This window comes from Parasteatoda tepidariorum, chromosome 4 (genome assembly GCF_982258835.1).
Source record: "Parasteatoda tepidariorum strain Cologne lab strain chromosome 4, Ptep-v5.0, whole genome shotgun sequence".
Taxonomy (NCBI): domain Eukaryota; kingdom Metazoa; phylum Arthropoda; class Arachnida; order Araneae; family Theridiidae; genus Parasteatoda; species Parasteatoda tepidariorum.
In genome coordinates, this window is record NC_141758.1 from 47896580 (window position 1) to 47912859 (window position 16280).

General features: G+C 27.2%; 1 protein-coding gene across 1 annotated transcript; it reads left to right on the forward strand.

The window, feature by feature from the left end:
• Positions 1 to 931: 931 nt before the first annotated feature.
• LOC107448862 (cytochrome P450 2J4) lies at positions 932 to 15791 on the forward strand. The gene is made up of 8 exons (XM_071181768.2): positions 932 to 1274; positions 3076 to 3200; positions 4313 to 4422; positions 6962 to 7263; positions 9336 to 9454; positions 10085 to 10340; positions 11791 to 11978; positions 15002 to 15791. The coding sequence occupies exons 1-8, from the start codon at positions 1054 to 1056 to the stop codon at positions 15178 to 15180; spliced, it is 1500 nt and encodes a 499-aa protein (XP_071037869.2). The 5' UTR covers positions 932 to 1053; the 3' UTR covers positions 15181 to 15791.
• The last annotated feature ends 489 nt before the right edge of the window (positions 15792 to 16280 follow it).

The following is a 16280-nucleotide window of genomic DNA, read 5'->3' on the forward strand; positions in this document are numbered from 1 at the left end:
ATTGGAATACTATCCCCTGAGCCATCGCGGTTCTAGAAATGTTTAGAAAACTTGATTTGAAATAAATTTAACGAAATTATTGAAGAAATTATTTAAACCATTTTGATGTTACTGCACAATAAATGAAAAGCAAACACTTTGAAAGAAGGAAGAGTAATACTAAGTTAGTCGTAAAGTTATAATCATTCAGAATCTGAGTAACTTTCTTTTCAAGGGATTCTAGAGTCAAACTTTATTTGTTTCAAAATTGTATTCACTTTTTTATTATGAAATGTCAAATAATTTATTTATGATTATTTATGATGATTATTATTAATTATTATGAAATGTCAAATAATTTTAATAAATTATGGAGATAAATTATTTTTATTATTTTATTATTAATTCTATGTTCAAAAAATATTTATCATAGTCTTAATTTTAATATAACATTAAACTTAATGAAGGTTGTTTTCAAATTTATACAATTAATTATTTTAACTATATTAACTTTTTTTCTATTATTGATGATTTTCTACCTAAAAAGATATCCATTGTTTTCATATTAACTAACAGACATACAAAAATAACAAAGGAATGAGATAAGCTTAAAACTTGTTTTATTATATTAAAATCTTGTGTTTTTGCTTCTATCAAAACGTGTTTACTGTGCAGACGTCATAATTCGAAACATAAAATTTTATGTTTTCAATTTGTTTTAAAATTTCAGATCAACTCGATTACGAAATATTTTTAGCATAGTTCAAGCTAAACAAATGAATTAGATAAAACATTTCATCCAATGCAATTTCTCTTTTGCAAATGGTTCCTTATTTCGTAATTTTTAAATCATCACGCATGCTTTAGAATTTCAGGATGAGAGAGGGGGTGATGAAAGGGGGAGGGGTTTGCCTATTTTTCGTATTAACTACTAAAACACAATAGAGTTTTATCAGTTATTGATCCAGAACAGGTAATATGACACCTTTGGCGATAACTTTTTTAATATAAAAGTGAATAAAATTTCTCCATTTTTAAAATATCCAGCTTATTTCATTTACTTCATTATTTCCAATGATGCAGTTTGAAAATATATTGGGAGTTAAGATTGAGGTTTGGTTTGCCATCGGTTTAACGTTATTGGTATGCTTCATAACTAGTATTATTAGAAATTTAAGGAAGAAAATTCCACCAGGACCAATAGGGCTGCCCGTTGTTGGATATCTACCTTTTCTAACAAAAAACGTTCATTTAAAATTCACGGAACTCAGTGAAAAATATGGAGAGGTATTCAGGTTAGTTAGAAATCGCTGTTATTTTTGTATATAAGCAATATTCTTTTATTATTTTAATGAATTCAAATAACTGATAACTTCTTTAAAAATAGATACTTTTGAATAAAATGTTATTTTTAACAAATTGAAAAAATTATTAAATTAAATTAGTTTTGAAATATTAGTAATTTTTAATTCCTAAAAAAACTACCAAAAACTACCAGACTAACTAAACTGCTAAAAACTACCAGAATGTGGTAAAATATACCGTGTCTCCGGTTCTGTGGGAACACCAAAAGCTCAGTATTTTTACCGAAGCGATTTCATAATTATTTTGGTAAAATTAACAATAAATTATGGTTTTATAATATATGATGAAATTTGGTAAATGTGGTAAAATTCATAATTTTATCATGATATCTAAGAGTAGGGCATGAAAGCCATTTATTCAGTTAAATTTACTTTTCAGTTTTGTATTTCTTATTAAATGTGCGGTAATAAGAACTATAATTTTGAAAGCCAAAATTTCCGACAAACTGCTTTCACATAAACGTTAAAATTGCCAAATGAAAGGTTTAAAAACCGTATATTTTGGTTTTATTAAGCAGAATTATAGTTCTTTTTGTCAGAAATACCATCACCATACGGTACGGTTATTTTACCAGAATTTCTTTCTTTGTGAAATAGATGTTAATCACTTTTCAAATAGCTGCTTTGAATAAGGTATTATTTTTATCATATAGATATATTGCGTTTTAAATTAATTTAGCTTTTCAATATTAATAATTTTTAATTCTTAACACGATATGTAGCTCCAGTTTACTCACTCAAATAATTCGTTTTTGTGTTAAAAAAACTTATCACACATCCGTACTGTATTTACATAATGCATTAACACTCATTTAAGTTTGTTGATACCTAAACAATATTCAACTTTCCACAACAACACAAGTCTAGTATAAAAATGTAATGCATAATATATAATGTAAAATACAATTTATAAAATACATTTAATGTATGTAACATAAACATAAAAATTAATTTTACTGACCTCAATCTTGAAAGTCTACTTTTATCTTCTTACTTTCAAAATATATATGTTTATACCATATTAAATACATTATTTTATTCCTTTTTTAATAATTTGGCTTAATGTTGGTTTAAATATTCCAATTAATACTATAATTAAAGTGTTTTTCTTTTCGTAAATGGCAGCAGTAAAATGTAATTTGTTTTATATATTTTTTATTAGTTATTTTATACGATAACGCTTATATGTAATTAACACATTTTTATTTTATTTTACTTCATGTAGGTAAGTTTGTTTTCTGCTTTTCCTCTTTCATCTTAAACTCATTTGCAATTGCAATATTATTTTTTTAAATTTATTAAAGGCATAGACGCAATGCAAAGATTGATTTTTATCATAGGGAATTAATTATTCTTCATTTTGAAATGTCTGTATCTGTGAAGTAAAGGAATTCGTTCTAAAGAGAACCTACATGTTTTTCAATGTATATATAAATATATGTAATGGAATAATATAAAAATAAAATAATATAAAAATAAAATAATATAAAATAGAACACTATTAATGGAAAAAATCAAAAGTCTTCCTCAGGACGCATCTTTTGGTATAATTTAATGCGATATTTCTAAATGAAGAACAATTATCCTAAGATGGAAATTATTCTTTATAATTTTAAAAATCATATAGAATATATATATATAATCTATATGATTTTTAAAATTTGTCTTTTTCTTGTGTCACCAACCTGAGTAGTATTTAGTCATGTATGTTTTATTTTAACTTCTCTTTCAGTGTAAAACTGGGATCGGAATTGATAGTTGTTTTAAATGGAACTGAATCCATAAGAGAGGCTTTTTGTAAAACGGAATTTCTCGGACGACCACCTAACAGTGCTTTTTCAATATTGGCAAACAAAAGTAATTATAGTTACTATTTTATTGATTTATTATATTTATTTAATTAGAAGCAAGTTTAAAAATTTGAATGATTTGTTGTATATATGTGTTTTAAAAAAAGGTTACAATAAGGCTTGGATATGCGAATGCTTTAAAATTCAATTTCTCAAGAAGTATTTAACTGATTTCGCTGAAATTTTGTATTATCCCATGTAACATTACATAATTTAAAATCATGTGAAAAATTAGATACCTTACAATTCAATATTTTTTTTACTATTATTTAATGAAATAATGAAAAAATAACAACTATTTACTACAAAAAATTTTGCATAGAATTATCTTTGGATAAACGAATTTTATAATTGTGTGCAGAAATTTTTCAATTTGCTTAAGAAGTTCTCAAGGTTTTGCGAAATACGTAAAAAGTAAAATTAACATTAAGGAGTCCAAACTTAAGACCGCGCTTCTGACCAAACTATTGAGGACCATATTTCCCAAATTGCGGCTACCCAGTACGTATTATATTATGGGTGTCAGAAATTCAAATCCGTCGGGGAAAAAAGGTGTGTTTTTTCAGAGAAATTACATTTTCGTGTCTGATTTCATAACTTGAAATTTTGCCTGCACTAAATAAATAGCATTTTTGAAGTTACCTTCTCAAATTATCAAGAATGAGTTCTAGAATTTGAAGATTCGATCCATTGATCAAAAGTTATTCAGGGTGGTCCATTTTTGTTTTTTAGTGCACTGTACAGCGTTTTTAACTTTATAACTGAAACTAAGTTATTGGCTATAGATACAGTTCTTTAATGAATACATTCTTAAAGTTATAAACGAGAGTTATACAATGGGCTATTGGCGATGGTCTGGGAAACTTCCTTGAGGATGATCCAAAGACATGCCATCACAATTTTTATCCTCTGCAGAGGGGATGGCTGCCCTGCTTAGCATTTAAGCATTTGACAATATTATGTTATGAATTTATAAGTAATATGTTAAACATTTATTAGCAGAATGAAAAGCTATTGTAAGTAATAAATGTCTTGCAAAGACTTTATCAGAAGGACAATATTACTTGTTTTATTTTATTCTTATTTATTTATTTTATTTTATTTTTGTTTTATTTTAAGGTCCGTTTTTCGCTCCGAATCTACATGTATGGCAAGAACAAAGGAGATTTGTTGTTCATGCTTTGAAGGATCTAGGACTCGGAAAATCAAAAATTGAGGGACATATTCAAGTAAATTTTTATTCTTTAAAAAGCTATTAACTTACATACATATGCATTTATCATAAATTAACATACATTATTTAACATACAACTAACTATAACAAACATAAATTTTAGTAATTTTTAATGCAATATAGCGCAGTAAATACAAATCAATCCCAATTCGATTACAAGTTTGCAAAAATTGCATCAGTGCTAAGTTGCATAAATTTTCCAACGTGACACTGAAGACAGTATTCGTAAGACAGTATGCTTTGTGCATATTGTACCTAAGCAGCCGTCTGTCTCTGGATTTTTGTTAATCATGCTAATTATATTGTTTCTACATTATTTTACTACCAGTCCAAACAAAAGCCTACTGTATTGTACTAATTAAATGAAGGGAGCAAAGTGAAAAAAAAATTGTTCTTTCTTAAGACTATGCGTTTATTCACGCTATTCCCTTACGTACGAAAAAAAATGATTCAAAATATTAAAATAATCCCTTTTTCTTATCCGAAGAAAAGAAAACGCTTTATTTTTAAGTATAATATAATGCATATATGCAAACGTTATTTTTTAAGAATTCATTTCCAATCAAATTGCGACACGACCCTAAAAATTGGTCATTTCTTGAAAAAAAATTATAATAGTTTAAAAAAATATTATTAAACTTCAAAATGTTAGAATATTTAAATTAATTGGTCCAACTTATTCGAATATAATTTAATAATATTTGTTTTTAATAGTCTTAAGAGTTAAAGCCTTGGATATTTAGAAAAAGTGGCGACATGCCGCCTTCTTGCTGACTGCTACTCTTTTGGGAGTGCAACTTTCAATGTAAAAATGCTGAGTTTTTATTCTTAAGCGCGACTTTTTATTGATTAATATTTTCTTATTCTTAAAGTTAACTTAAATATTTACTATTTTTTCTTTTAACTCTTTTTTCTTTCTGAGATTATATATTTTGTTTTTATTCCATTTAGGAAAAATAATACCTTATCTATAAGATAAAACTTTCGCATTTCGTCTTTCATAATATGCTATAACTTTTTTTCTAAACTGCTTGAAATTTTCTGCAGCCGTATTTTATGAGGTTCAAAGAGAAAAATATAGTTAGATAAAATTAAAATAATATCAGTCTTAAGGAAACTTTAAAATGCTTTAATGATACTTTAAAATTAAAGAATGTGATAAAACAGTCAATAATTAGTAAATGGGAGATTTGTCACATTTTATAACAAAATACATGAGATCTGATTTGTTTAAAAATTAATAAATATTTTTTTTAGAATTCTTTTTCAAATTCTGAATATTAAATATAACAAATTTATTTTGCGCTGCCGCAAAATTTTATTTTAATGTATGAAATATTTAAAATAATAAGAAAATAAAGAAACTAAGAGTCCAAATAGGACTTAGATCATCTTATTAAAACGTAGACATTTTAAATTTGTTCATATTTCCTATCTTACGCTAGTTTACTTTTAATTCTGGCAACAAAACACTTAAATGCTACTAAAATTTATTATTAAAGCTTTCTAAAGAGAAAAATATTTAAATTAGAAAGAATATTGGTAGTCTATTTTCCTTTCTTTCAGTTCAATATATTTAATGCAATAGAATTAGTTAAACTTTGAATTGAAAAAAAAGAACGAAACATAATTGCTCCACACAGTTAATAAATAATATCATGAAAAAATTGTAACAAATGAATAAATAAATTAATTTCAAACTTACCTCACACAATCTGCTGCTTTGTTGTTTTATTATTTGGAGCTAAATGTCAGAAAAAAAGTGCGAGTAGCTAAAAGTAAGCTGTACACCGTGATCTGAAAGTTATGTAATGCTTAGCAATCTCACCAATTGCACTAAATGAATTAACCACACTACAAGCATGAATAGTACTTTTACTTTATTTACATAATTTCTCAAAAATCATCGATGCTTGTAGCATTATATTATTAATAAGGTCTTATTAAGTAGAGTCAGAGAACTTGACTGGATTTTAACTATGAGTTGTATTAACAGTGTTTCTACTACTAACTACTTATTCAACTACCATAGTTTCTGTTTCATAATCTTAAACACATGAAACATGACTGAACTGAAACATAACACTTGAAACATGACTGAATTGAAGCATAACACTTGAAACATTCAAACACTGAGAAGATGCTGTGAGATATCTCTTAAGGGTGCCACGACTTGAAAATTTTTGGAATCTCTGGATTAGTGCACATGTCATTGATTTCAAAATCTTAGAACCAGATTTTTATTTCCTCTTTTTCATCATGCATTTTTTTCGTCGCGCTGAGTCCTATCTGACATACCCATATTTATGAAAGGATCCTATAACGTAATATATATGCACACATAGATACTTGGTTAAATTAATCAACTTTCACAACGGTGACTGAGTTTCCAAAACCATTTGTTGAGAAAATCCCAAAACATTTGTTTCAGACGATGTTTTACAGTTTGTTCGACTAAAAAAACTAAATTGTTACGTAGCACAATAATTCTTTTGTATTTAATCCTAACATATTCCACAATTTATGTTCCATAGGTCGAAATTCACCATTTCTTGAAAGTTCTGGAATCTACAAGTGGAAAACCAATGGACTTGATGACTCCTCTGACTCCCAGTATGTCCAACAATATGGGAGCATTAGTGTTTGGCCATAGATATGAATATGACCATCCTGATAGAGTTCTTCTGGACGAGAGCATAAATGAAGTCAGTAAAGTAGTGGTTCAAACTTCACCTTACATATTTTTTCCGTGGATAAGGCGTATTCCATTTTTGCAAAGAGTATTTAATTTGGAAAAAGGATTGAAAGCTGCTGAAAGAAGTGACAATTTATTCCTGTAAGTTTTCTTCAAATTCCTTTATTTTAAAATAAATTTACTAGCTAACTGATATATCAATAAAAATGGTCATATAAACATTTTTTAATGTACCAAGATATCATACAAAAATTTCTTTTCGATTATTTATATTTAAAAGGCATGATGATTCAACATTTGCAGTAATTTAAATTAATTATGTGTCGGGTTTAATTCTTTTAATTCTTATATATTATGTATTATATATCATTTTTTATGGCAGGGGTTAACAGTATGAATATAAGTTTAAAGGCTAGGCAGATTCAGTCGACGCAGTAGATGCGTAGGATTTCAAGTACATGTTTGTTTAGTTAAAAAAATTGAGCGCAAGTGTAAGATCTAATTTTCTGTTCTAATTTTCCATTATACGGTATTTACAAAATAATAATAATTATAATATTTATAAATATATAACTGTACTTAGTCAGAAATATCGTATTGAACCATGATATCTCTTAAGTTAGCTACAGCTTTAATAAACTATCAACTTTAATAATATTATCGCTGAAATTAATCATTCTTAAGCTGAATTAAAGTAGTGCTATATTCATCTCGAATGGATATATTATTCAATTCAACATCAGCAAATTTTTCTTGGTATTATGGTTCAAAGTATAAGCGATTTTCTCACAGAATATAGCTAAATATTAAATGAAACTTTCTTCCAAAAAATCCTTTATTAACAGAAAATTTAGTTTCTGATTCTTAGGGGTAGCTTCAATATTTTAATCGACCTCTACAAGCAGCTAATGAACGCGATTAAAAAGTGATCTAGTATTACCATGTTTACGTATTATTTACGACAATTTTATTAAATATAATGCTGTGATAACTTTTATTTCATAACATCTTCTTTTATGATCTTTTCAATGATCTATTTGAAATCTCGTCTCACAAAATATCATTGTGAAAACTATAACTTCAAGGAAACTTATACAATACCGTTATCTTATTTGTATTCAATATTGTGTGATATTTTGTTCATATCGCTTTTTTTTAGTTATTGTTAACAATTAAATTGGGAATAATGTTACAAAATGTTGATCATTTAGTTGCTTATTTCAAATTTTGAATATTTCCGTATATGTATAAAGTTCGGAATGGTATAAAATGCCTACAATTATAAAATAGTTGATATTTCACACATTGCCAAGACATTCTAGTATGACCTATGAAAAACCTATAGGCATTGTTTACAATGTATAAAGTAACTCTCATATTTATTACTTTGCTTTAAAAATGCGAGCGTTCTATACAATGACAGTGACAAGGCATTCTATAGAATGAAGGCATGGATAGTAACCTACGCTATCAAGCTAAAAATATTCGGAAACCCAATAAAAGAAGTGAATCTGTTTAATCGAGTGGGAGAAATTTTCATGATTTGTCCTGGTTCCCTTGTTCAAGTGCTTGGTTCGAGAAATTTGTGACAGTGTTCTGGCATGCCGATCGGGACATGAGAGCATTTCATGCTAACGGTATAAGCGAAAAGGTTAAGAGTATATATGCTATAATATAAAAGCAAAAATATTCTTATTAAAACTTGTTTTAAGCAGCACTTTAGTAAAACTGGTATTTTTTTATATAAATTAACATTTTCTGCAAAAACAAGTATTCTCCGTGCTAATATTTTCTGTTTAATTTCATAGAATTTTCTTTAAATAGAATTTGAGTTTCCTATTTAAAAAAAAGTTTTACAAATTTTTCTTAAAAATGGTTTTTTTAAAAAAGAACACGAAAATAGTCTTTTTTTTACAATTTTTAAATAAAAGAAAATTATACATAAAATATTATGAGGCAAAATATTTTATTTATTTGTTTAAATAAAGTTACTAATATTTAATATAAAAATATTAATATTTTCTTTTGGTGCATAAAGTGAAGCAATAAAGTTGTATGCAAGCAATAGTCAAATTTTCAAACAGTGCGTAATTTAAAAAAAAAAAAATAATAAGTCTTTGTAAATTTATAATTTTGTGCGTAATATAAAGTCTTGTTGCATTAGATTATAATGAAATTAGTCATTCATTCTCTTTAATGTTTTATATTTAAAGGAAGAAAATAGAAGAACATAGAAGAACACTTGACCCAAAAAACATTCGGGATTTTATTGACTCTTACTTCATAGAAATGAAATCAAGGAAAGAAAAGGATCCGAATACGTCTTTTACTTGTGAGTGTAATTAAATTTTCAAAGAAGGAACCCAAAGTATTATTTGGGTATCAATCTTTTTTTCCTTTTTTTTCTTAGCAAACAATATATAAACTTTTATTTATTCTTTTTTTGGTGACAGATTCATAAATTATTAAAAATTAAATAGAACTAATTAAAATATAGCTGTCCTAATTATAGTAATTAATCATAAATTAAATTTACTTATTGGATGTAATTTAATTTTTTAAATATTATTATTATTATATTTGTTCATAAAACGAGCAAAGTGATTCAAAAATAACCTTTATTACCCTGCATAAATTTTAAATTACTCAGAAATAAATTTTAAAAATGATACCAAAAATTAAGTTTAAACTATTTCCAGTGGCATCACTACTGCCATCAGACTAACAGTGCGGGTTTTTCAAAATTATCGTTTTAGTTTCCCTCAGAAAGTCCAACGCAAAGGCGAATTTCACCCGATGCAAGAATCAGAAAATGTCTTGTCTCCTGAGTCGGGTTCAAATTATATAGTTACAGATTTTAGCATCCCAGAACTGATTATCCGATACAGACGTCTGTTCATTGTCGTTGATAAAACGAAACGAATCACCATGCTTGTTTGAAAATGTTCTTTTTGTCTTCCAGACGACATGTTGGCTGCAAACGCTGGCGACCTTTTTGGAGCAGGTAGCGAATCAGTTCGTACTTCGATTTCATGGTGTGTTTACATAATGGCAGCCTTTCCAGAGGTGCAGAAAAAAGCGCAGCAAGAAATTTTGAACATCGTGGGAACAGACAGAGATCCCGAAATACAAGATCAAAAATCCATGCCTTACACACATTCTATTCTTCTCGAAGTTATGAGATGGAAAACTGTTGTACCTCTAAACGTATTAAGATAGTAAGTGTACCATGTCTTTTTTCTTAATTAAACAAAAAGAAACGTAGTTATTAGTAACGAAAAATTAAGACTTTCTGCTATAAGTTTAAAGGTGAACCATTATGCTAGTACACTATAATGTACCGGCATTATGGTTCAGAGAAGGGACCCAAACAACCCTTCTCTTCTGTCTAAATTACCAAACCAAATTGTTACCAAACCAAAAATACCAGACCAAACTCTTCTGTCTAAATTAATGGGACTATATTCTTCAAATTGTGCCTATGTTTAACGCTTGCATCTAATATTTGATTGCTCTTTAATTATTGCAAGCTTTCTGAAATCGAACTGTGATATAATTTTGATTCTAAAAACTTTTCCGTAGGCAAGCATTTAAGAAATTATGTAATTGTTATCTTTTAGCGTAGCTTTAAGCTACGAAAAAAACGTCACTGTTATGTTTCTGTTTTTTGTTAGAATGCGGACATTTTTACATCTTTGAGTACAGGGAAGTTACTTGTGACGTTTAGCTACATTTCTGCAACGACAGAAAAATTTCAACGTTACGTTTTTGTTACGTAACTGTGACCATATGCTACAATAGGGGCATTTAGAAAATGTTAAATCCTAATATCGCTAAAATTTGATGTGACCTTAACATTGTTTTAAGTTGAATCATATATATTCGTAGATGGCAACTTGCCTAACTTGCATTTAAAGTTTCAATTTAACATCTTATTAAAATTCCAGCAGCTCTAACCGTGTAACAAAAACAAGATTTCTCACACTTAACGGTAGCACCTTGCTATCAAGTTTCAGAATTACTAATTTGCTCTATATAAATTGTTTTGCAGCAAATTTAAACGATATTATTGTTGAAGATGAACCAAATTTTTTTACAGTGTACTAAATACTTCTTCTTCTAATAACTTAGGATGTCCCGAAATTGAAAACTCACTAAAAAAGCGAAAAGGGATAGAATGGTACGGTTTGCAATTTTTTTAAGAAACCAGATTATTTATTCTTGCAAAATTTTAAAATTAGTTTAAAAATTTGTTCATAGATGGTCCTAATAACTAAATCACTATAAAGCAACTTTTTCTGTTGCATGTTACACTGATTCTACAATATCTGCTCGAATTTGTTCTTAATATCTTCGAGTATCTTCTTAATTTTGTTCTCAGATTATGCCTCAGAAAATGCCACAAAAGTTGAATTTTAAAAATATTGTTTTCTAGTTTTATTAACAAACTTTGTAATTGGCTTTTAAAATTCTAAAACTATAAATATATTTTTGTAAACAAAAATCAGCAGGCTGTGCGTTGCTATTTCCTTTTGCTTTTTATCCACGGATTTTTTAAGTAATCATCCTTTTTTTTTCTTCTTTTGCATTTGAAAATGAAATTTTCATTTCGCACTTCAAACGGAAAAAAACATAAGAACAAAAATACTGATTGCTTCTTTTTTCCAGTACATCAATTGATACAACAGTTGGAGGGTATGATGTTCCAAAAAATACAATAGTGATAGGAAATTTCTGGGCTGTTCTTCATGATCCAAAATGCTGGGAAAATCCAGATAGTTTTATGCCAGAAAGATTCCTAAGTCCTGACAAATTGTCTGTAGTGAAATCAAATCATTACATTCCCTTTTCTGTCGGTAAGTATTGCGATTAAGAGAAATTTTCCCACTAGCAAAAAAATTCTTTCAACTTTTTGTAACACTGTTTTTTTAATTATTGTTTTATTGTTTTTCTTTCGTTTGTTTGTTATAAATATTACTTTTTTAAATATTTTTATTAAAAATATTTAAGAAAAAGAAATATTTTACAAAACATTAAATTAAAAAATCATTTCATTACAATAATTATAAATTTAAACATAATAAAAATATGATTTCCCTCTCCCTCTCTCTTACACACACACACACACACACACACGGATACTCCGTTTTTTGTGACTGGAAAAGCGAAAAAAATTTTTTATTTTATTTTAAAAAAATTACGCATCTGTCTATATCAAAAAATCGGCTCTACTATTAAACTTAAAGTTAAAAAAAATTTTAACAACTGAAATGCAACTACGGAATAAAAATTTCACGTACTGTAAGGTCCATTCCTAATTATAAAATTATAGCGAGCTTTTTCCGAAATTCCAATTTGTTCGACAGTTATTGCAACTTCAAGTTACTTTTTCATGTTTTTTTTTTCACTTCTGTATGCGTTAAATAATGATTATTTATCCATTATTGTTATTTATCTATTGATTGTTTATCTATTGATGTCAAAAGCAACAAACTAAAATGTAAATAAATTTATTTTAAAAATTGAAGCAATAACACAGTTCGAACTGTTAAACAATAAAAAGTTATCATGTTGGATTGTTAAGAAGTAAATCTACCTCTCATTTATTATTTCTGATCCATTGGTGTATTCCATTGATGTCAAAAGCAACAAAATAATAAGCAAACAAAGTTTAACAAAAATTGAAGCTATTACGCAATTCGAACTGTTAAACAATATAAGTCATCGTCTTGGATTGTTAACAAGTAAAACTACTTCTCATTTATTATTTCTGATCCATTGATGTATTCCATTGATGTAAAAAGCAGCAAAATAATATGTAAATAAAGTTTTAAAAAATTGAAGCCATTGCGCAATTCGAACTGTTAAACAATATAAAGTTATCGTCTTGGTTTGTTAACAAGTAAAACTACTTCTCATTTATTATTTCTGATTCATTGATGTATTCCATTGATCTCAAAAGCAACAAAATAATACGTAAACAAAGTTTAACAAAAATTGAAGCAATTACGCAATTCGAACTGTTAAACAATATAAAGTTATCGTCTTGGATTGTTAAGAAGTAAAACTACTTCTCATTTATTATTTCTGACTCATTTATGTATTCCATTGCTGTCAAAAGCAGCAAAATAATATGTAAACAAAGTTTAACAAAAATTGAAGCAATTACGCAATTCGAACTGTTAAACAATATAAAGTTATCGTCTGGGATTGTTAACAAGTAAAACTACTTCTCATTTATTAATTCTGATTGCGTCACACATTCAGAAATATATTCCTATAATACTAAATTTAAATACTTTTTCTCGAGTGCGATTGATTATTTTTCAAATTCAAGAAATCATTCATTTTGTTACGATTAACATAAAAACAATTTTTTTTTTCAATAAAATTATATTAATTATATATTTCATTAATTAATATAATGATTAACAACATGATCTTTCTTAAAGCCTCGAATCTTAAGGGGAATAAAGCAAAGATGAATGAGAGGTCAGGGGATGGCGAGTAGACGCGAAGCCTCCTATTAAATTAAACTTTATGTATGTTGAGCTCTAATATTATTTAATGGCGAATATTATTTTATAGTAATGGGTTACATAATATTATCGTACATTTTAAACTTGATTGCCAGATATTATGGTTAAATGTCAACTTAAACGTGGTTCAATTTAATACCTTATTATTGTTGCAGCACATTTGAAACATATTTCGATTCAAGATGCCAATATTATGATTCAAATCTTGAGCTGAATTTCTTAAACGTGTAGTAAAAAAGTAATAATTTATAAATGGAATACTCTCAGAAAAATATCAGTAATATCAGTAGCCTAAATATCAGTATCTTAAACTATATTATCATGCAAATTTGTTAAAATAGTAATAACTAGTGGACTCTGCACCCCCTGCTCGCTAACGCTCGCCAACCCCCGAAAATTGATACGCAATTTTATATGGTTTGCTTCGCAAACCAAGCTCGCTTCGCTCGCTACTAACTTAGGTATATTGCAAATGCACAAAATTCTAAGAATTCAAAACAATCATTCAAATCCATATAAAAACTTTTTTTAAAAAAAACAATTACATCTTTTAGTAAATACTAAGTCATTAAAATAAATTTGAATTCAAATAAATGACATGTAATTCGTTTAACCTATTAGAAATATGCTATAGTATAATTCGTAATATAAATCAAAAATCGTGAAATAAATTCGTAATATATAAATTCGTGAAAAAAAGCGCTTTCGACAAAATACTAAAATAGAGATCTATCGACAAAGACTACTCACTTCTGCCTAGCTTAATAGTATGAGATTGCCGCAGCTGATGCTCTCTGGTTATTTCAGTTTCCGTTCTTAAAAGCGCTATATGTTGAGTCACCTCAGCTAGATTTGGCATGTGACATTTTTAGCGGCAATCATTGGTCGATTTGCCGTGTAAGAGAAAAGTAACGTATTCAAAACAAAGCAAACGTTGCCGCCGGCGGAAAAGAAATACAGCCAAAATTTGGAAGCCACGTAAGAGAATTATATATATTAGATGTCTAAAAAATTTATCGATGCTTCCATTCAAACTGAACTATAAAATCAAGTAATCAAGTTTAAGACGCATTGATTAGCATGGCAATATTAAGATTGCAGTAAGCTTGAACGGTAATGTAGGTCAATACTCTTCAATATTTCCATACTAATCGAAAGTTTCAGCATGCATTGTGCACTAATAACGATGAAAAAAAAAATTCTTTCAATAGTTTAACAAATAACAATTTTTTAAAAAGTACCCCTAAATTAGTTTAACGCTTGATATCTAACTCATAACTCTTGTTAAACAAGTAACAAGTAGCAACTTGTTCAATTAACATTTTTCATGCATTTTATAGGTAAAAGAACTTGCCCGGGTGAAGCTATGGCGAATTTGGAAATATTTTTGTACTTTGTTTCAATTTTACAAAAATTCGATATTGAATTTCCTCCAGGACTGAAACCTACTTTTGATGCAGAAATCTTTACAACTTACAGACCCAAACCTTACAAGATTTGCTTCAAACCAAGAAGTTAAATTAATAATCATGTTTGGTTGTGGCTTTTATTTCACGGATTTTTATTTATTCTATTTAAATGCTAAATTTTATTGTAAATACATTATCATACATCATTGTTTTTATGTTTGTAAATTATGAGTTTATTTATTTGGTATTCATCATCATACTATTGTTTTTAACCTTGTGAATTTTAACTACATGTTTATTTGAGATTAGTTACTTTGTTGCACACTGTATTAAATCGACTACATGTATTTGATATAAATTATTTTAATTTCTATTGTCTGAAATGCTTAATGGGATTCATAATATTTTTTTCGATTGATTTCTTTAAAATAAAACGAAATTATTTAACTAATGATGTTAGATTTTAGCCCAATGATGTTTGAATCAATCAAATAATTTAATTAATCAAATTACTTAATTTGTGTTTGTTTTATTAAACTTTCAAACATCAATGTTCAACTTTATAAACCAAAGTTATATTTATTTTTTTTAAACATATGTCTTATATTAGTATTTAAGACAACTCGTTTTTTTTTTCTTTTTTTAAGATTTAAAATCATTTTCCCGAAGTTTCTGTATGTTTTTAAAACTGTTTTGAATGTAAATAAAATGTTTGTATTTACTTTCTCTTGTTTATTTATTACATTTCATTGAACTCGTTTTAAATACTAAAGCAAAGATTTTTCGACATTTTGGCGTCTTCCTATTCAGAACTATATACAAGATTTCGTGAACTATTTTGATTTTAAACGCATTTTTTTTTTCAAAAATGTGGAGGAAAAATCCCAATCCCAAAATTAAGTCACGCTATAAATCAAGTTTGGTAAAAGATAAAAATATGAATCGATAAAAATACAAGTCATGATAAAAATATAAGTCATGCTATAAATCAAGTTTGGTAACGAGTTGCTATAATCAAATTTGGTTGTTAAAATAGGAATCGATAAATAAAAACATATTTTATTTTCAAAAGAAAAAAAGGAGAGGGAGGAAAAAACTTTTAAAATATTTCTGTTTGGAATCTTCTATGTTTCACTAGAGAAAAAATTTCCAATACACAACAAAATATTTTCTTATTTTTGGGAATCAATGTAATCCTTCAAATGTTATT